A 21,432-nucleotide genomic window follows, 5' to 3' on the forward strand; every position below is an offset into this window, starting at 1 on the left:
GCTGCCCATCCAGGCTGGGGGTCAGCGTGACGGGGCTGCCTGGGGACCAGGAGGAGCAGGTACGGAGTGACCCCTCATGCAAGGTTCGGTGTCCTATGCACAGCCTGCCTCCTCAGTGGTCTTGGCAAGGCAGCCTGGCCAAGTGGCACCAAGTCCTGGATGCTTCTGCAGTGGTGGCAGGTGAAGAGCAGAGGCCCCGTGGGCTGGTACAGCACAAAATGAGCATCAAAGGTGCCCATGGCAATTGGTGCAGGCACCTTCCTGTGGCTTTGCCGGTAATCTCTTGGATTAAGGGTACGTTGTGGTGATGAGAAACACCTGGTCCCAGAGACTCTTCCTCGTCCGCCACAGTCATGTTTAGGCTCCCATGTCAGCCATGGGGGCCGTGGGACTGCTTAGAGCAGAAAAGGAGCCTGTTCCTGGGCAGGGTGCCAGGAGCAAGCTGGAGCTGTTCGTGTTGTAAGCGGCGAGGTGGTGGCCTGAACATATCTCTAGATGTAGCCAGGATCTGCTGCCCAGATTTCACATCATCTTCCCTAAACACCGGCGGTGGGGTCTGCCAGGAGAGGGACCCCCGGTGTCCCCGGGGCAGCTGGCTGCTCCGCTTCGCCGACCCCGGGCTCTGGCCAAGTCGGTGCCGGGGCAGGGGCTGCTTCCCGGCTGATTCCCCAGCGAGGAGCCCGTGGCTGAGTCACCGACCCGTGAGTAAGAGCCAGAGAAGTCTTTGCCATAGTAACGTCGGCGCTTTGTCACCACGTTAGTGTGATGGGGAGCTGCTGCTTCAGACAGAAACGTGTGGTTGCTGAATCGCTGCCGGGACGGGCATGGGCACTGTGGAGCCCTGCCGTCCTCCTGAGCCTCTCCAGCCTTCATGCAGCCCTTCCTCAAGTGCCTTTTTCCCCTCTCTCTTGCCCAGTTTGATAAAAATAGATTTTGAGCAAGCAGTGTTTCCAAGCAAAAAAGCAGTTGTATTTGTTTGTTTTATCTGGAAGTTTTTTAAAGGATTGAAAAGTTGCGAGGGGGAGGGAAGGACGGGGGGACCAGCTCTTCCCAGCACAGAGATCCAGCAGCAAAGTTAACGTTTCCACCACAGCTTTATCTTTTCATCCATGTAAATAAACGTCCTACACACGTCATTCGTGTGGGGTTTGCAGGGAGAGCCGGAGATGATGGGCCTGTTCCTACTGGTAATATTTACTCAAGCAACAAGAGCAGGAAACAATAGCAAAGCCGAGACTTTTCCTTTAGGCCGGTGGGATGGAGCAGCCGTTCCTGCCCTCGTGGCTGCGGCACACGTCCTGGCGAGCGGGGACGGGGCTGTCCCAGGGCAGGCCGGGGCATGGTGCAGTTCACCATCAGGATGCCGTGCCACATGGAGCATCCCCACCAGCAACAGCCTCCCTGGCACGGGAGTCAAAGTCCTTTGGCAGCACCTGCCATAGGGGACGTGAAAGCTGGTGCATGGAAATATTGGCCGGGCCATATCTGGGGTGACAGCTTTGTTATCTGCAGATGGGTGTCAGGCTGCGGCCACACGTGTTTGTGTAGCTGGAGGTGGTGCCTGGAGGTACGCAGGATGAACACATGATATCACGTAATGAGAGGACATGGGACCAGCAGGCTCTTGCCACCCTGGTGCTGCTGACTTCTGCACACGTGTCCTTTTGTCTGTGTGTCCCTCGTCCATGTGTCTGTGCCACCCCTCCCATGGAGGCTCACTGATGCCTGGGGCTCCATGTGGAGCTGCACTGGGTATTGCACCGTGGTCAGAGTTTTTTGGCTGGGTGAGACCACGCTGCTGGGCTTTCAGCGGGCGAATCTGGTGCCAAGGACTGATTTTCAGAGGGTTTACCCGGGGGGACGGCGGTGGGGTTCGCATCCCTCTCAGCCCTTCAGGCAGGACCGGTGCTGTCTCCTCCCCATCCCTCCCATCTTTCCTTCTCACTATCCTCTGCCTCTTCCCCAGGAGAAAGAAAGGAACGCCAAGAGGAAGAAGAAAAAAGGCACCGCTGTTCAAAACGAAGAAGCCGCCTTTCCTCCCGTGGCCGAGGACGAGGAGATGGAGGTGTCGGGGACGAGCGGCAATGAGGAGGAGATGGCCGAGGAGGCGGAAGGTGAGGCTGGGGGGACGCCCTGAGCTCTCCCAGCTTTGCTGTACGGTTGTAGCAGAGGCACCGTGCACGGCTGCTTCGGGGCTGCAAACATCAGCGCTCATGGGGGTCACGTCTGTCACCCCAAAGCCACACCGAGGTGACGGCATCCCGCGGCACAAGACGCTTGTGCCTTTTAGATGGCTCCAGCTTTCACGCTTGCGAGGAGCGCCCTGGATCGCTGCCCTCCTCCCGTGTCTGTCTGGAGGACGTTTATTTTGGGAAGGTCGTGCAATGCGGGAGCTGTGACTCCCGCTGGCCTGTGCCATGGCTACTGGGTACCCATGGGCTCTCAAGGAGCTTATCGTGGTCTCAAGGATGAATAACCCACTAACATTTGCGTGTGCCCATCCCGTCAGGGCATTGCTGCCTCTGCTGTCCCAGCCGGTGGAGCCGGCGCTGCCAGCAAAGGCGGGGGAAGCCGCGGCTCCCCACGCCGAGGCTGATGTACCTTGGTGGGTCTTTTCCTCCTCCTTTCCCTTTTAAGGCAGCATTTTCCTCCTTCCCAGCCGTACCAAAGAAAGGAAACAACTTGAAAGTGACAATTTTCAGCTATTTATCGCTTAGAAAGTGCGGCAGCGAGTTTGGAGAAAATGTGCATAATTTTCCAACAATAGCCCCATTTGACTTTTGTCAAAAGGAATTTAATAACTTAACCAGTACTGCTGGCACCACGCTGGTTCCTGGCCTTAGCACCCAGGCTAATGGGACTTGAAATGGGAAGTCTTTTCAAATCGTTGTTGCGAGTGACTCATTACGAGGCAGATTCCAGGTAAATCTTTGTGCGAGGTGATACGTGACTCAGAGGCACAAAGTCAAAGGTAGTTATTGCTCTTTGTAAGAGCCTGAGAGGAAACAGTCATTTGGAGATTAGAGACAGATCTCTTGACACACTCCTGAGCCTGATGCTTGGAGTCTCATCTCTGGTTCTGTAGCTGGGGTTGGCATCGGAGCTGAAGAAGGTGAGTATAGGTTGGAGAAGACAAATTTCTGATGGGCATGGTGCATTTACAAGCCAAGGAAGGATGGATGAGCTCTTGGGACACAGTTCCTCTGTGCCACCAATCTCACCAGTGTTTGTAATCTGTGCTGCTGTGGAGAGATAAAAGTCAAGGGATGTGCAGGGGGAAGCCTTTGAGCAAGACCATGAGAGCCATGCCTGGCCAGGGCATGCTGAGATGGGACTGTGGAGGTCTCCACATGCTCCTGGACGTGTTTGTCCAGTGAAGGTCCAGGGGGAATGATCCTCTTATCAGATGTAGAAACAACCTCTCAGCAGCACCTTCACCTGCCGCGGTGCATGGACACTTGTGCTCCCAGTTCCCATCAAGCCATCGATGGCAGATTTGAGAATGATCCTTTCCGTGTAATAATTAACCGGTCCCGCAGCACTGCCAGCGCTTTGCTTTCATCAACCTTGATCTCCTTCCTTCTGCCAGCAGCAGCTTAAATAACAACAAACAGGCGCAGTGTTTTGGGATGGTCCCCAGCTGCCCCAGGGGTGGCAGAGCCAGGGACACGGGTGACATAAGTCCGTGAGCAGGCTGCCAGCGAGGTGCCCGGCCCCACAGGAGCAGAGCTGATCCCGAGCCATGGGTGAGAGGGCGAGGAGGGAGCAGGTCCTGCAGGTCCAGCCAGCAGCCAGGCTTTTCCCTTAAAGTCCAGCTTCCCAGTGGCTCTGTCTCCAGGCTTTTGGGCATGTGGGTTTGTGTTTGGGTGGGGGTTAACAACAGTTGCCATGCTGGGCAAGCAAAGAGACCTCCAGAGCATCCCTTTACTCAGCAGGCTCTGGATCCGGGGATCCCGGCACAGCTCTCCCAGCCCCGGGATTGTCTCCCCGTCGGAGGAACGAGGGCGTTCTCCTCCCATGGGAGGGGGCGGAGGCAGTGATATGGGAAGCGAGAATCTCGGGCTGATCCTTATTTTTATTTCTTCCCTTTTCTCAGCTGCAGTAAATAACAGCTCCGACACCGAGAGCATTCCCTCGCCAAGGCCTGAAGCCAAAGAAGGAGGCGAAAACGGGGCCAAGGCACCACCCGGGCCAGGAGGTGACTCGGGCGCAGAACCAGCAGTCAAGTTGGAAGAGGCTCCTACGCCCCCCGACGCTCCCCCCGTTCCCCCCAACAACCCCGCTCCCCCATCCAGCCCTTCGCCCGAGGCAGCTCCCGAGCCGCCCAGCAGTGAGGAGAAGGTGCAGGAGGAGCTGGTGGTGGACGTGGTGAAAACGGAGGAGCCGGAGGAGAAGGTGAGCGAGGAGCCCTGCAAGAGCGAGGTGAAGAAGGAGGAGAGCGAAGACAGCCAGGAGAAGGACAAGGGGAATGACAAGAAGGCGGAAAGTGGCGTTGGTGGCGGAGGGACAGCAGGGACGGAGGGGACGCCCAAGGCTGAGAAGAAGGAGAGTCATAAAGGCAGCAAAGGCGCCGGGGTGAACCCCGACAGCGACTCCAGTGCAACCTGCAGCGCAGACGAGATGGACGAGCAGGACGCTGTGGACAAGAGCAGGTAGGAGCAAGGGGGAAAGCTCCTCCTTGGGAATGTCGCTGCTCAGGTGCTCCCCCAGATGAAAGTGGCCAGCTGTGTCCTCATGTGGCCATGACCCTTGGGCCATCATTTGCAAAGGGGCCGTGGCACAACAGGCAGTGCGATGTCCCAGCGTACGGGTGCCACCGGGCAATGGCCACGAGCAGGTATTGGGTGCAGAGCCGCTGTGTTTGCCGGTGGCAGCCCAGCTGGGTGACGCAATGGAGGGGAAATGCCCTCAGGGACAGCAGAGTTGTGCCAGAGGCACAGGTTGGTGCATCCGGGGTCGGGAACAGTTCCTGTCTGAGTTGACACTGGCAGGGAAGAAGCCACATCAGGGACATATTCCCAGTGCAGATAGGGGGCGAGGTTCTCCTGTGGTGGAGATGCTCTTTGGATCTGTAGGGGTGAATGACCCATCCTGGCCATAAGGGGAGGAGAACGGTGTGGGCTGTGTGAGCTTTCCTGGGGTGTCACCGGCTCTGAGCTGCTGTGGCCCCAAGTTCTCCAGCCACCCCTGGGAACAGCAGCTGTTCATGGCCCTTCATGGGTGGCTCCTGGGACAGGGAGGGCAAACGCTGGCCCCTTCCATGGAGAAATGTCCTGCTCCCCTCCCGGCTTTTCCCACAGAGCCCTCCCCAGCTGAGAGCCGCACAAATGGGGAAAGGGTTTCCTGGTTTTTAAAGAATATACATGAATACACGCGTCTTTGTAGCCCTGATTTTTCTAATGGCTTCTGCTTCCATCCACACTGGCTTCTGGCGCCAGGTGGGACTCCTGAGTCCACCCCACCATTGCACATAAGGACAGCAGTCCCCAGCCTCAGAGCTGGGCTGGAACTGGGGGCTGGTGTCCCACATCCACCGTCCTGCATCCCACATCCCTCCCGTGGGCTCGCAGGGACCAGTTTGGCAGCGAGACAGGCGCTGTCAGGCCGGGTGGGCTGTACGCAGCGCCGTGGTCAGGGCTGTTTAAGGAAAACAACGGAGCAAAGCCGTGGGACGAGTTGGTCAGGAGCCATCGTGCATCTCCACCACCCTAACAGCTCCACGCTTTCCCTGCGGTAGATGCAGGAGCCGGTGGGTGATCCTGTGGGATCCCTGAGGGTGCAGCCCCTCTGGCTGCCGAGCAGCTGGAAGCCGTGGTGAGGATGCCGAGGGGGGTGTGGATGCCTCTGGCCCTGTCCCCGTCCAGAACTGAGGCCTCTTGGCTGCTGTGCTCCTCTCCAGCATGGATGGGGTCCAGCACCACCCCTCCCCACCCTCTCCTCCCTCCCAGACGGGATAAAACCTCCCAGCGAGGGAGAGTGGGGCCAGCGGGGCCGCACTCCTCCAGTTTAACATTAACCCGAAAACAGGGCAGCAGTGGCTCATACCCACTTCTCAGCTGCAGAGGAGCAAGTTGCCTTGGGAATTAGGTTTTCATCCCCAGGTCCTCACTGAATCAGCGCCTGTCTCACTTTTCAAACAGTTACTAGCTTCCAGGGATATTAAACATTAAACAGGTGTCCCTCAGCTCCCGGGCTGCTCCTCTTATCTGGCGTGTTGGTGAAGCGCGGTGACGGCAGAGCCTGCCAGCTCGGGAAAGCTGCAGCCAGCGCCTGGCGCTGCTCAGGAGCACCCACAGGGTCCATCCACAGCCCGGTCAGACGTTTCAGCACTGTCATGCTCTCGGTGGGGACTCTGTCCCCTTCCCCAGTGTAGCTTTGCTCGCGGGCGGTTGCCGCAAACCCGCTGCCGCAGCATGACTCGCCACGAGCGGGACGAGGCAGCCGGGATGCCGCGTGAGCCGCCCCGTCACCGCATCACCCGATGCCCGCCCACCCAGCTCCGGCGGGGTGTGGGTGCTCTTCCCTGCGCTTGTCAGAGCTCCGAGCTGTCCGTGGCGTCTCCCAGGAGGGGATGGGGTGCCTGGGGTGTTCCCGTGGCAAGAGGGAAGTGGGTGTGGGACCCTGGTGGATGGTGGAGCTTGCTGACCTCAGGCTGTTGAGCTGTGTGCCCCACTGCTGAGGAGGAGAGTGGTGCTGAGCACAGCTGCGGCTCTGGAGCTGTGTCCCGTGCAGCTGGCAGTGACAGTGACATGGAGCTGGGTCAGTGCTGCCGGGTCGGTCACCTCCTGATGGGCATCAGGACCTGTCTCAGCCCCGGGGTGACGGGTCAGTGTCACCAGCCTGGCAGTGCTGGCCTGGGAGGTGAAGTGGCAGGAGAGGAGCACCCGGAGCCGAGCAGGCTGGCAGCCTGCACTGGCTGCCCTGCCTCCCAGATGAGGCTTGCCCAGAAATATTGTCTCTTTTTAAAAAATAATTTTTAAAAGATTGGCTTCTTTTGGGCAAAATCAGAGCCCAAAGTGCCAGGGGAGCGGGTCTAGGGCTGCGAACACGGGCTTTCCCCAGCTCGGCAGCCGCAGAAGAGCATTGCTGCAGCTCAGCACAGTGCGGAGGTCTCGGGAGCAAGTGCTGGGTGTCCTTGTCCCCAGGCACATGTCTCAGGAGTTCCTGGGGCATCGCATCCTGCCGGGACCCCCATGTCCCCACAGCAGGGCTTCACAGCACCCGCATGGCCCCATGGGCAGACAACATTGCAGTTCTGCGGGGAGCAGCTCATATTTGTTGCCCTTCACCTGGTCTCCTAACTGGAGCACCCCAGTCCCAATCCGGAGGTGGGTCCCTGTCCCCTCTAATGCCAGGCACCACACAGAGCAAGGGCTGGAGCCATCGCAGCACCAGGATGAGTTTATTCCCCGCACACGGCCCCGCCACGCTTGTTTATTCATCCAAGGGTGAGCATGGGATGACCTTGAAATTTATAGGCTGAAGAGAGCGGTGAAATAACAGCTAAAATAAACAAATCAAGCTGTAAAGCTGGAAAACTATGAACTGGCTTCAACAGACTGAAGTCGGGAAGGAGAGAAAGCGGAGATGGCCTGGATAGACGCAGTCCCTGGGGTCTCAGCATGGGCTCGGGAGCTGGACACGGCGAGGGTTTGACCCGTGGGTTTCACGCAGCTCCGTCCGCACCCCGTTTCGATGGCACCACGGAGATGCCCATCCACCCCGTGTGTTTGCACAGGGGCTCAACATGGCCATCCCGCTGTCTGCCGGGGAAGAACAAATGGGGAGGGTGCAGGGCTGAACACCAAATCCCATCCAAATCCAGCCTCTCGTCTTTCCAGTGATCTGAGCGTCCCAGCCACGTGCACGTGATCGCTTGCTCAGGCTTTAGCACCTTGATAAAGAGCATGAGGCCAATCCCGAGCACCGTGCGTGATCTCCGGAGAGTGGCCTGGTGCCCAAATGAAATCTGAACTGGTCACCCTGTGCTATAACTCCCAACTCTGGGCTCCAGTTCGTTCCCCTTGGGTTTATTCTGGAAAACAGCAGCAGATTTGTCAGAAATAGCAAGAGTGGGGGATGAGGGCAAGAAGGTTCAAGGGCCGGTGGAGCTTGGGTGTGATGGTCTTGTTTAAGCATGGAGCTCTGGGGGCTTATCTTCTCTGGAAAATCGGATTTGAATCCCATTGTGCTGTCCACCTGCTTTCACCCTTTTCATCTCACAGCAAAGCTGCCCCTGGTGTTGCTGGGCCGGGTTGGGTAGCAGGGAGCAGTTCCCCTCTGTGCCTGCTCTCGGAGCCCAAAATGACCAGGGGACACTTGCAGCCCCCGAGGTCAAGGTGCCAGACACCTCCCCAGCAGATCCCTCGTGCTTTATACAGCACAGTAGATTCTCCTAATGAGCAACCTCCTGAGGGACAAGCATCCTCGTGGTGGTTGCTGAGGTCTTGGGGGTGCTGGTTGCCATCTAAAGAGGTTTGGACCAGGGCCGCAGCTTGCAGGGCTGGAAGCCCAAGCACATGATGTATTGCAGAGCCCAGAGTCCCAGCAGCGAGCAGTGATCCAACATGTTCCTCTCTGACGAATGGGATGTCCTCTAGGCTTGGGAGCATAAAACAGAGGGGTGCAGGACATGGGGGAATGATGGGACATGGAGATTTTCCATGGAATTGCCCGGTTTACGTGCGTGTTTTGTGCCCAGGTTGCTGTCCCCCCGGCCCAGCCTGCTCAACGCTGCCAGCGATGCCAGACTGAACTCCTCGCCACAGAAGCCACTGGACCTGAAGCAGCTGAAGCAGCGAGCGGCTGCCATCCCTCCCATCGTGAGTACCCCACCAACGAGGGACGGGACCGGGAGCACAGCGGCTACGTGTGCCATACGCATGTTGGGTTAGCAGTTGGACTCAGTGATGTTGAGGGTCTCTTCCGTCGGGCTTTCTCCTGCGTGCATCAGGGTTGTGAGGATGGGCCTACCCCCATGGATGGCCGAGCTCGTGGTCCGCAGAGAGCTGAGCCGGGGTGGTGCGAGCTCCCAGCACACAAGGTGCTCCCTGTGCAGAGCGTGTTCCCAGCTGCTGGAGCAGCTCTGCCAGCAGCGTTTGGATGTCCCTTGAGCTCTTTTATCAGAAAGACGTGGGAGATCTGGACAGAAAAAGCTTCTTGCCACATGACTGCTGCCTCCCGTTGCTTTAAAAAGCGATTGTGCACCTTCCCAGCCCTGTGCGTCTCTTCATCTCATGCTTGAAGGGTACCGCATGAGAAGCATTTCTGCTCTTCCTCCTCCAGAAGCTCTGCTTGGTCCCTCTTTTTGGCTACCAGGAGCCAGAACACGTATTCTCCAGCGCTGAGGGTTCCTTCTGGTGCCATGGCTTGGGCTGTGACAAAAAGTACCCTGACATCTCCAGGGTCAGCACCAGAGGAGCAGCATCGTGGGGCGTGGATGGAGGACAACCCTGCTTGGGGGTATTGAGTACTCAGGGAGGACCCTTTCCTGATGCTTTTCCAGTTTCCCGTGTTACAGCTTGTGATGTGGCTGCGGGAATGTAACTTCTGGCAAAAGTTACAAGCACTTAACTGTGGATTAGAGGTTTCCAACAAGGGAAGCCTGAGGCCCTCCTGTAGTGTCACCAGCAGAGAGCTGATACTCTTTGTTGTGGGCTTTTTTAATCTCCAGTGAGCTTTGGAGCCCTGTTTGGGCTGGCAAGACTTGCGGTGATAGAGTGGGACAGGTGCTTCTCGGAACACCTTGATGCCTCCAAGACCGTTACAGATGTCAGCAGCACACGGTCAGTGTCACCAACTGTTGTTGCTTTGCAGATCTCCGAAGGTTTCTCGGAGGGGATGTTGCAGAGTGGAAGTGTGAAGCCTCCGGTGCCTCCCCATGCCCTGGCCCTCTACCAGCAGCAGATCACAAAAGCCCACGAGTCTGCCCGCGAGGACCTGCCCCCAAACAAGCTGTCGCAGCCCCAGCAGCAGCAGCAGGTGGAGAAGGAGCAGCCGCCGAGCAGCAGCCCCAGGGGAAAGAGCAGGAGCCCCGCTGTCGGTGACAAGGAAGGTAGGAGGGTGTGCGTGTCGCTGTGTTTATCCGCACAGAAACGCCCGGTGTGTGCAGCTGTACACAGACGCTTGCTTTCCTCCTCTTCAGTGTAAGCTTGCTCCAACCCTTGAAAGCTCTTTAATAGCATCTTGAAGCAGGACCAGAGAGCCATGGCTAATTTCCCATGTTCATTAGACAGTACATCATGTCTCACTGAGCCTCCAGCAAACACCGGGCCAGTGTGGAGCGCTGAGGAGGTGAAGATTGCCTTTATTAGCGGCTCTGCCATTCACTGCAGAGCAAAGGGGCCTGGAGATGTGCCAGGGCTCTGGGTACAATGGCTCTTTTCTACCTTGCTGGCTTTCTATAAAGAATGCTTTTAATGCTCTGCGGGGACCATTATTTCATTTAAAATCAATGCTAATACTGTGACTCGGAGTCCAAAGGTTCCTGTAAAGATTCCCAGTGCTTTCTCCCCCGAATAGCTCTGATGTGGTTTGGCTGCCTAATGAGCAATTCAGAGTTTCCCACCGTTGAGCATCTGAAGTGTTATTAGCTTGAGCACCTGGGGATCAAGGTTAAGGAGAGACGAGAAGTCCTGATGAGACCATCCTTTAAATGTGGTTTTAATCTGAGTGTCAGAGTCTGTTCCAGTTCACAGTCTGTGTCCCTGCCCCTCGTAGCCAGCCTCTGTTTCAGCTGCATGTGACAATGAGACACTGTCACCAGCAGCACGATGAGAGGAGCAGGGAAGTCTGGCTGGGTGGGTGGGATGTTCCCCAGTGCTGGATCCTACATGAGGACGGGTGCAGCTGAAAAGCTGACCTGCTTATGCGTGGAAATGGAAGGTGGAAGAGACTGCACTGATGAGCCAGATCTGCACCGGACCTGGGCTGTGATCTTTGCTGGAAAATGACTGCATTAGTTCACCCTCCGGCAGCCAGGATCCCAGCAACCTGCTCTGCAGCGCCCAGGCCCAAGCTGTCATGTCTCTCTGGACAGAAGGACATCCTTGCAAGAATTGTTGGTTTCTGGAACTTGGTTAAATTTTCTTCAAACACTGAGGAGCAGCATGTGTGCGTCACACCTCCAAAATGTTTCGCATATCAGCAAGGAAGGTGGCTGCTCACCTCGAAAAGGGGGGGTTCCCCGCTGAGAGGTGGTGCTGGTCTTCTCTGTCCATGGTGGGAACAAATCTCTCATTTGGGAACTAGCAGGTCTGCAAGGGTCACCTCGAGGGGAGAAATCATGTCCCCTGTAGCCCTGGTTTTGGTGCAGGTGTGGACTTGGGCAGCTGCTCAGTGCTGTGTCTGTCTCTTGGAGCACATCCCGGCTGCGGATCAAGGGTTAGAGGGGAGATAGCCAGATAGTCCTGGCAAATCTGTGTATGTCCCTTCCCTCCTCTGCTCTCCAAAGCACCCCAGTGAAGTGGCAAGCGTCCAGACTGCAGGCACGGTGCTGCCACACCACCTTTCCATGGACCTCACGTTAAACAGGAGAGTCCAGCGCAGCCCCAACGCCTCCAGGAGAGCATCCCCGCGCCAGCCCCGCCGGAGCAGGTTCTCCCGTTCCTCCCCTGCTCGATAAGAGAGCTTGAACTCTTGCAGCCGCTCCAGAGATCAACGTCCTTCACGCCGCTCTGGAGCCGCTTCAAAGCCAAGTCTTGCACACATCCTGGACCAGGCGTTAGCCGCCTCGCAGCTGCTGGCAGCGGCCGTATCGGCTTGGAGAGCGGCCAGCCTGGCCGTACCTTCCCCAGAGCTGCCCTCCCCTGCCTCCCAAAACGAGCTGCTAATTGCAGGGCCAGGCAGAGGCAGGCAGCCCTGCCTGCATCTCACCAGCAGGCAGACAGATCCCGTTTCCCCTTGCCGAGTCGCCGTCGGGCATATCTTTGGTTATCGCTCGCCGCTTTGAAAGCCAGCGCTGTGCTTTGTGTTGATTTAGTTGTGTTTCGTTTGGCCTTTGTAGGCGATGGGGAGCCAAGAGCATTAATTTGGATGACGGATCGTATAAACTCTGACTCTTTCGCTCCCATTCCAGGGGCTTGATAAACGGTAATAGGAACTTGCTCTTCCCTGCCTAAGTGCTATTTTATCAAAAGCTGGCTGAGTTATAGCCACCCTCTAATGCGGGGGCAATTAGGACCTGGCTGCGTTTCACAGGCTGGAGAGACATAGAGGGGAGGGGACGGCTCCCGCGGGGCGGGGAGGAGGACGGGGCTCTCCAAGAGCCATCCAGGGTGCACGTAGCCTTGGCTGACGGTGTCTTGGCATCCAAGAGCATCTTCAGCCAGGACATCCCAGCGCCGTTCACCCCCGCGCAAGCAAAGCCAAGGGGGGCTGAGCTGACGTGGAGGAAACCAGGGAGCGTAGAGCATCTCCATTGATTTGGGGGATGTGCTTGGATTCCCCCACACTAGCAGGGTGAAGGGATCCGCTCTGGGATCCAGCGTGGGGAGAGAAGAGGCTGCAGGCGAGGTCTGGCCCCAGCAGGCTCAGAGGTGCGAGTGCCTGGACACCTCTGCCTGCCGAGAATGGATTTCTTCTCTCGCTGAAGGGGACAAGAATAATCTCCCAGCTTCTGAGCACACGGAGCATTAATAATGATAATGCAGTAAAGCCTCATTAAATTGGGCCTCTGATAATCTACTTGCCTTGTTACTAGGCTTAGCGGGATTCAGGCTTCTATTTTTATCAAAAATTGATGGTTAAAGGCTGAGTTCGTTGGCGATTGCTATTGTTTACTGCCCAGTTTCTAATTTCTGGTCAATGCGGACGTTACATGGGTGGGTCTGGAGGAAAAAGGCAATGCAAAATTAAGCATTTATCGATTACAAGCGAATCCTCACAAACCTGACCATAATCTATCCCAAAAAGCCTGTCTCCTCCATCTGCTGAGCGAAGCGTGAGGATGCACTTGGGATGGAGCTGGTGCAGATGAAGCCCCTCGTTTCCCAGCACCCTGCAGAGCCTGGCAGGGCTTGGGCATCCCCAGCACAGCTCCTCTGTCGTCAGGCGATTCTTGGCCTCTGATCAGCCTTTTTATAGCCAGGGTGAACCCACCCTGACATCCACTATACCCCGAGCCAGACAATTTCAGGAAGCTTTGCTGCCCCAGCCCCGGTGCCTCGCAGAGGACCAGCAAACCACCCCATTCCCCACAGAGGCATCTGGTCATCCCACGGAGCCCATCTTGGCCTTCATTTGCCTTTGACAGTATCATACTGTGCAGTTGTTCCAGGTGTTCGGAGAACATCTGGTCGCTTCAGGCACTGCTCATTATTTTATTGCTGTCCAACAAGCTCATGCCGTTATTTCTGGCCACTTCCCACAGCCTGCAAATGGTTTATAGCCAGCAACTGTCCTTTAATAGCAGCTGAGCTTTCACATCACGATGTGACATGGGGATGAGCCAGTGCCTGCTGGATGTCCCCCATGCCCTGGAGTGATGCCAATGTTGGTGCCTCTTGGCTTTAACCTCGGCAAAGGGTTGGGCAGGATCTCCATGAATCCCCCAGCCCTGCCGCGGTGGGTGCAGCGGGAGCTGCCCGGGAGCCCTGGTGAGGAACTGGGACGTGAGGAGCTGGGCGCTGTGCCAGTCCCCATGACCAGCTGCACGCCGAACGCCATCTCTCCTGGCTGGGGTGGGGTGTCCATGGGGGTCCCGGCTGGCACCGAGCACCAACAGTCACCAGCACAGACACCCGTCCTCCCCGCTGCGCTTTAAACATCTGAGTAAAAGAAATGGTGTCAGATCCAGGCAGGGACACTGAAGCTTTTTCTTTTTCGTTTGGTTGGGGAATTCAGCCCACATCTCCTGGTCAGGTCGGACTGAACTGAAGCCTCTTCCCACACCACACACTGGCTCTGGCTGCGCTGCCCATGCCCGCAGAGACCCCTCGCCCATGGGGGCTGCTGAGCATTTCTGCTTTATGTTCCCCTTGCAGAGAAGTCCCTGCATTTCTCATCCATCGCAGAGGCTCAGAAGCTGAGCGCAGAGCTGACGGCCGCCTCGTGCTGGCCCCCTGTCCTGTCCTACACCCGGGATGTGATAAAAACCTCTCCCCAGGCGGAGCCCCACTTGTTCCAGTATAACCCACCAGGCAAGTACAAGCCACGTGGCATGTGCCCTCTGTCCCGACGCAGGGCCGAGCACAGAGGCTGGCGTTGCGGCCAGGGTCACAGATCGTCCTCTTAAATCAGTGCAGCTTTTTCGGGGGAGCTAAGAGAGAGGGTTCAGCAGACCCCTGCTAACCCCCTGGCTTTGGCCAGGCAGGGGGATCCCTCGCTGCAAACACAGTGGTCTGAGGGTGCTCAGGCAGCGTCCCTGTGCTGTTCATGTCCAACAGGAGGGCAGACAGGTTGGGTGCAGAACGTCCTCTGGCTGCAGAGGGGACAAGGTGGGGATATAAATTATTCTAGCCCTTTCCAAAACGATTGTGTGACTTGGACCCTAGTGCAGGGGCACAGCCGGGCAGTTCACCACATCCATCCCCCGCTCTGTCCCTTGTCCCTTTCCTCTTCAGTAGCTGCATCCACTCTGCCTTCCCTTGATCTCACTAATGCTTGTGTTTTCCGCACAGGGCACCCCATCCCGCTCAACCTGCATGAGAGCTCTCGCTCGGGGCTGCAGAGACTAGCAAGCATCTCCAACCCTCCTCCCCTCATCTCCTCCACCAAGCATCCCTCTGTGCTGGAGAGACCCGTCGGATCCATTTCCCAGGTAGGGTTGTGGGGTGTGAGCGCTGGGGACACCTCGCAGGGACCGGCAGCCGCTCCCTGACTCCCCTCTCGCACCACAGGGCATGCCCATCCAGCTCCACACGCCCTACAGCTCTGAGCACGCCAAGGTCCCCGCCGGCTCCATCGCCATGGGCCTCCCGCTGACCATGGATCCCAAGAAACTGGGTAAGAAACTGGGAGGCGAGTGATTTTGCACGTGCTCCAAGGGCAGCAGGGAGCGAGCTCACCGGCAGCACAGCGGAAAGGAGGAGCACAGGACGTGGCAAGGGAGTGCAGAGACCTGCTAAGAGGATGAAAGGATTAGTCTGTCGGGAGAGCAGAGACACAGGGAGATAAATTTGTGCAGTATAGGAAAGCATCAGCTTGGTCGGGGACACATCCCAGCCTATAAATACCCTCCAGCTAATAGTGTGATCGAAGGAAGGAAATACATTGTCGCTCTCCAGGCCGGTAGGATAAAGAGTAAATGGCCTGAAGTGAACAAAGAAAGTGTTTAGTCTGCGGATTTGAGAGCATTTCTTAGCAACAGGAGGGGCTGGAGCAGGACCGGTCTGGGGAGGGGGGAGCCGGGCCCTATTTCCCAACGTGCGTGGGTCCCATTATAAACCAGCGCTGGGTTTTCAATGCCAGCCTGGTTCCTGGTGCAGTGCCTTCACCAGGCTGAGAACAACGATTTGGCTCTGCTCGCCAGTGCTTGTGTGTCCTGCCAACCGCCACAGCCTTGGCAAAGGCCATCGCAAAGCGATGGGAACACCGAAGGTGCCAAGGAGGTGCTGACCCAGAGGTGAAAGGCTGGAGCGGCCGTGGCCCCGTGCCCTGTGCTGATACGTGGTTCATGTTTTCCAGTGCCTTTTCCTGGAGTAAAGCAGGAACAACTTTCTCCTAGAAGCCAGGCCAGCCAGCCGGAGAGTCTGGTTCTGCAGCCGTCCCAGGAGGGCTCCATCCTGCGGGGTGAGGAGCGGGAGGGAAGGGTGCTGGCACTGCCTGGCGAGGCCAACGCTGCGCTGGCTGCACCTGCCTGCTGATTTCGGGTTTGATTTCTGGGGTTGTCTCCCACCAAAGAGCTCTCTTTACTTTTCTCCAGCATTGCCGGCGGGGTGGCAGAGAGATCTGCACAATATCTCAATGTTTCTAGCCATCTCTCCGCGTCAAAGCTTCAGGCTTTGATCCTGGTGGAGGTTTTGCGTTTGCCCGAAAATCAGTTGGTTATGACAAAGCAAGACCTGTTTAAATGCCATTAATTCATTTTCAGGCTCTTCACTATGCTGCTGCAGCTGGGCAGGCACCACATTTCATTTAAATCCAGCCATCCTGTATTTCTTTCCCCATTAGCTAGGCAGAAGAAAATAAATGCAAAGGTGTTGCTTTTAAGTGCAAATTCTGGCTTGTGAACCCCCCAGCTGAGGCAATGGGATGCAGGGAGTGCGATGGATTCGCTCCACCCAGCACAAATAACACGAATGAACTCAAACCACCCCAAGCTGCATCTCGCCAGAGATCTGCTCAGATCACATCAGGGGAGGCTGAGATGGGCTCTACTTTCTCCCAGGCCTGTAAATCTGCCCAGCACCTCCACAAAGGCAACAGAGAGTTGATCACCTCAAAATACCCTTTATTTTTTTCCCAGCTTGCAGGGCTCGGTCCCTCAGGGGCTGGGTAGGGAGGGCTCTGCAGGCATGGGGTTGAACACTGCTGTCTCTTGGAGGGCTTCCCCTCCAGTCCCTCAGCTTGCTAGAGACTGGGTCGAATCCTGCGCTTAGTCACTGCTGTCAGCCCCACGGGTTTTGTGCTGAGCAGCTAATCCAGCCACCAGCTCACCAGCTTTGTGACCTTACAGGTACTTCCCTCAGCTCTGCCTCGGGAGGGAGCATCACCAAGGGAACACCCACGTCCAGACCCCCACCGGAGTCACCCATCACCTACCGAGGGTCCATCACACACGTAGGTCCCTCATCTCTGGCGGGTTTTGCTTCCCGGGTGCTGGATACGGGGTTCAGGGGGTTGTGGGACGCGCTGAGCATGCGGTGTGGGGCTGAGCGGCGTGGGGCTGCGATGCTCCTGTCCCGCAGAGCCCCTTGGAGAGGTCTGTGGCCCAGAACCTTGGCAAAAACCCTCCAGCTTGGCACAAACCCTGTTCCATGAGCTGAGCAGAGCTCAGCCAGCAGCGTTGCAGGGCCTTAAAGCACATCTAAACCCCGCTTTGCTTTCCTGAGCTGTCAGGAACAGAGGCAAAAGCAGCTTTAAATGGCTCTGGGAAAATAATCTTGCCAGTGGAAGAAAGTGGAGCGGAGAGGAGGAGGAGACGGGTGGAAAACCCTGACCGGGCGGAGGAGAGGAGGAGGCTGTGAGGTGCATGTAAGGGAGCGAAGGCTCCTGCCAAGGCTGAGCTGCTGTGCTCAGGTCCTGGTCCTGCCCAAAGCTTCTCCTGAGCAGGAAGATACTTTGGCCTTAATCTCCACCATCCATCTTCAGAAGAGCAGCTGGCAAGCGGGCGATAGTTTTTTGTAGTGTGAGTTATTGCTCATCTGGTAACAGAGCGGAGAGCATTATAAAAGAAAAAATCTGTTTCCCGTGGGGATTTTATCTGGCCATCATTCAGATATTTAAAGCCACTCGCACTCAGATTTTTTTTTTGCCTGCGTCCTTCAAGGAGGGTGAGCACGTTCCCTTTGGCCCTGGGGACCTGAACCTGAGTCCTGGCCCAGAGCAAAGCTCATCTCGCCTGGTGCCCTGCGTCCAGCAGCTGCCAGGAGCGGCTGCTCGAGGGCTGTAAATAACCCGGCAGGGCTCCGTCCCCTCGTGTGCCCCTGCAGCAGCTGTGGACAGCAACGGGTGGGCATGAAGGGTCTGGAGCAGCATGTACCAGAGATCACAAGATGAGCAGAGTTTGCCAAGACACTGTTTTACATCCATCTAAATTGCTTTGGCTTGGAAATAAGGTACCGAGCCCAGACGCAGGGCAGTACCTGCTGCTGGCCCAGCAGCCCATGTCCCTCTGCCCCCTCTGGGGAGAAGGAGCCCCCCGTTCTGCCAGCAGCTCCAGAGCTGACATTTGATCTCAGATTAGTCATCCAGTTCACAGAAGAAACATCTTGAATATAAGCTCTCTGCTCTGAAGCCATCTGTCATCACCTGCTTTCAAATCCCCTCAGAGCACGTCCGCGGAAGAAAGGTGACTTACCTGGGGCTGCGAGAGCTGGGACCGGGTGTGCTGCAAGGGCATTGAGCCATCAGAACACTGAGCCGTCAGAGTGCTGAACCCGCGCGCTGACACGTCCCCGTGGCTGCAGCGGGGTTTTGGGGACCACTGGTGATGAGAGCAGGGACATCTCCATGCTGGGGTGGGGAAATGGTCTGCGCTGGCACAAGCTGGGAGCACCAGCAAAGACTTCACTTCCCCGAGCTTCCCACGAGGATCAGTCCTAGGGCTGATGGGGTTGAAGGAGCAGAGTAGGCGGGCGCCAGGCAAGAGCTTGGCTCTGACAGCATCGCCATCGCTGCCATCCCAGCAGTGGGGTGGGAGACTGTCACCCCGCGGTGGCTGTTCACGGTCAGCACCAACAGGTTGTGACAGCAGAGGGGTGTTAATCACCAGTGTAATCTTCAAGGACACCCAGCTCTGGGTGTTGTGAAGGGGATTCAGAGAGGGGCAGGTGGCAGTGAGCTGCATCTGTGTACCTGTGGGGAAGAAAGGTTCCGGTTCACGCCAGTGTGTGTAAGGAGCCTGATCCTGTTGGAGAGCTAACCGGAAAGCTTTGCTCCCTGACCTGCTGCGGGACCGGGCTCACTGACACCTGCCGTGTCACCCAGGCGCGCTGCCAGCCCCCGCAGCTCTCGGAAAGTCACGCGTGCTGCCAGCAGACGTGACCTGGCTGGGCAGGACGTCTCTGGGGCTCTGTACCAGGCTGGGAAAACAGGCTGCAGGGAAAAGCTAATGCTCAAGCAGTCCCAGCTGTCACCGAGGTGTCCCCAGGAGGGCACCAGCGCTGTCCCCCCAAACCCATGGGGTGGAAGTGACCTGGGTAGCTTATTCCGAAACACACAGGTGATAGAGTTGCTATTTTGGAGATCCGCGCTGTCCTCACCCTCCACCTCTTCCCAGCAGCCTCGCACAGATCACATACCTTTTTACCGCTCCTCGTTACCATCCTCATCAATAATTAAGCCGCGAGTCCCTCGCTGTTGGTTTACGGAGGCCAGGCGCGCTCTCCCTCCCGCGGGGAACAGCCTGTCCCTGCGCGCCCGCTTGCTTAATTGCTTGTGACACTGTTAAATATGGATCTTGGTGGCTTTCCAAGGGCACCCCGGCAGAAGTGCTGTACAAAGGAACCATTACCAGGATAATCGGAGAAGACAGCCCCAGCAGAGCAGAGAAGGCGCGGGAGGATGCCATGCCCAAAGGACATGTCATCTACGAAGGGAAGAAAGGCCATGTGCTGTCCTACGAGGGTAAGTTGGAATTCTCAGCCTTTTTAGGGGGGTTTGTGCTACTGGAGCTGGGAGTCGGGAGCTGTTTGAGCAAAGCCTGATGAAGTGCAGTGGTCCAGCCTAACGTCTTTACTTCCAGCATCGTTCCTCTCCCTTCCCGTCACCCCTGCCCACAGCCCAGCTGAGTGTCCATCTGTCCTGTGTGGTTGGTTGTCTTGCCTTGGAGGCAGCTTTGCCGGTGGGCAGGGGTGCGATGGGACCGTGGCCATGGACGGGGTCTCTAGTTTTGGGGAGCAGGAGAGAGGAGAGGACCAGGCGGGAAGGTATTGCCTTCATCCCTAGCACCCCTGTGCAGGGAGGTACTGTCTGAAAACACTACGAGAGCATCCTGCATCTCTTGGCCCCCCGTCGTCGTGGGTTAAAATACTGGTGTGAGCTCTGGTGTGCATGGGGATCGCTGTCCTCGTGTGTCACCTCTCAGTTGTGTTTGGAGGTGACTAAGGAGCAGATCCTGACCTCAGCAGGTGTCTCTGTGCTGTCTGATCGCTCTGCCCCCATCCCCAGGGCAGAGCATCCCTTTACCCTGCCCAGCAGCCCGGGCCCTGCGGTCGGTCCTGCAGGCAGAAGGTGTCCAGAGGTCCCTTTCCTCTTGCTCACAAGTGCAGGCAGCTGGTTTCACCGCAGACCAGTTACTTCATCTGAGGCCAGAGGCAGAGGGGTCAGGCCAGGCCACAGGGGACAGCTCACAAGCTTCAGCTGATGCCACTTCTGTGTGTGCCCTGAGACCACAGGGACCTCTCAGGACAGGGCTCTGCTCCGAGCTGCTCATCCTCCGCGTGGAAACCAGCTCGTCCCACTGCTGCCCGCATTCCCTGTCAACTCTAGCCCAGATCAGAAGTGTCACCACGGGAGACTCGTGTCTGGGCGCCCTTTGGGACAGTTGGCAGGGCTCAGACCATGGAGGAGACGGGAAGCATTTCAGGACTTGTTTGTGCAAGAAGCTATTTTAATCTCCTCTGCCTGAACTTGGAGTGGAATGAGGTTGATCTCAGAAACGGTGCAACCAGGGCGGCAAAGGAGACCGGCAGCCTGGGCTCTCCCCATTGCACTTGTGGGTGTCAGCCCATCTCCTGGCCTACAGCCTGAGCCCATCGCCTCTCATCCTACCTCCTGGGGACAGAGATGAGGAATTAGTTCCTTCCTCCCCACGGCAGCCTTTTACGTGCTCGGAAGCGTTTATCGCATCCGAAGTCATCTCTCCTGCTCCTGCAGCCTGGCCAGCCCTGCTGCCTCTCTCCTTCCCCCCATGCAGCTTTGCAGCCTGAAGTGGAAGAGTTAAAAACAAAAATTAAATAAGCAAACTGAAATTGTTAGTGATTATGAATTTTGGCAAGCAGAAAAAAAAATTGCAAATTCTTTAGTGTCATGAGGGTGCTTAAAATAAAAGAGCTGTAATGAGGCGAGATCCTGTAGCATGTGTGAGCTGAATTGTGCTAGATTGGTTATTCTCATGCTGCATATGATTGCTGATGGCTGCTGCAAGGCAAGGGACGTGGTTCTGGAGTGATTTGCTTTCTGTTCAGTCTCTCTTCTCCCAAACGTCCTCCCCCTGCTTCCCAGCAGTACAAAGGGTGCCCGGGACTGTGTCCCCTTCTGCGCAAGGGCTGTTGGCAGCAGATGTGCCTTGATGACAGGGTGCGGGCACATCGCTCCACACCTGCCGCGAGGTGCTGGGCTGATTCTGAATGTCACCCCCAGATTTTTCCCATCAAATAAATCTGTAGTGAAGGACTAGGGACAGATTCCCCTCTTGTTTCCCCACACGCAGCCCCCAACACTTTCTGGACTGAGTGGGTGCCGATTGCAGAAACCAACAGTGGGTGTGAAGTTGTAATAATCCCATTTTATTAATTACTGGTTTTGCTGAGGACTTTTGTTCCCAGTTGTCCACAATGGAATGAATGTTTTTAACTTCTCTGTTTTCCCTAATTTTATAACCACCTTCTCTGCCCACAAAGAGGAGGAATCAGGGCACTGGCAATCCGTGGTCAGGCCAGGGATGATGGGCAGAGGTATTTACCTCTCCAAACCAACATCCCCCCATTGGAGCCTGGTACATGAACACGAGGCATTCGGCAGGATCAGAAGCTGCCTGTAAATTCCCGTCTCACTGCACACAATGGGCAAGATACCGCCTGGGCTGTGCTGGCAGCGGGGAGGGGGCTG

At 56.8% G+C, this 21,432-nt stretch overlaps 1 protein-coding gene across 19 annotated transcripts in view; it reads left to right on the forward strand.

The window, feature by feature from the left end:
- The window catches only part of NCOR2 (nuclear receptor corepressor 2), a 213,762-nt gene that overhangs the window by 171,216 nt on the left and 21,114 nt on the right, over nucleotides 1-21,432 (forward strand). For all 19 annotated transcript variants that reach the window (XM_071816031.1, XM_071816038.1, XM_071816039.1 and 16 more), the window contains 10 exons: nucleotides 1,967-2,114; nucleotides 4,097-4,652; nucleotides 8,702-8,822; nucleotides 9,817-10,054; nucleotides 13,983-14,138; nucleotides 14,619-14,758; nucleotides 14,838-14,943; nucleotides 15,625-15,729; nucleotides 16,616-16,719; nucleotides 19,077-19,227. In XM_071816031.1, the coding sequence (XP_071672132.1) occupies nucleotides 1,967-2,114; nucleotides 4,097-4,652; nucleotides 8,702-8,822; nucleotides 9,817-10,054; nucleotides 13,983-14,138; nucleotides 14,619-14,758; nucleotides 14,838-14,943; nucleotides 15,625-15,729; nucleotides 16,616-16,719; nucleotides 19,077-19,227 (1,825 nt within the window). The remainder of the gene's footprint in view (nucleotides 1-1,966; nucleotides 2,115-4,096; nucleotides 4,653-8,701; nucleotides 8,823-9,816; nucleotides 10,055-13,982; nucleotides 14,139-14,618; nucleotides 14,759-14,837; nucleotides 14,944-15,624; nucleotides 15,730-16,615; nucleotides 16,720-19,076; nucleotides 19,228-21,432) is intronic.

Source organism: Patagioenas fasciata, chromosome 17 (genome assembly GCF_037038585.1).
Source record: "Patagioenas fasciata isolate bPatFas1 chromosome 17, bPatFas1.hap1, whole genome shotgun sequence".
In the NCBI taxonomy this organism is placed as follows: Eukaryota; Metazoa; Chordata; class Aves; order Columbiformes; family Columbidae; genus Patagioenas; species Patagioenas fasciata.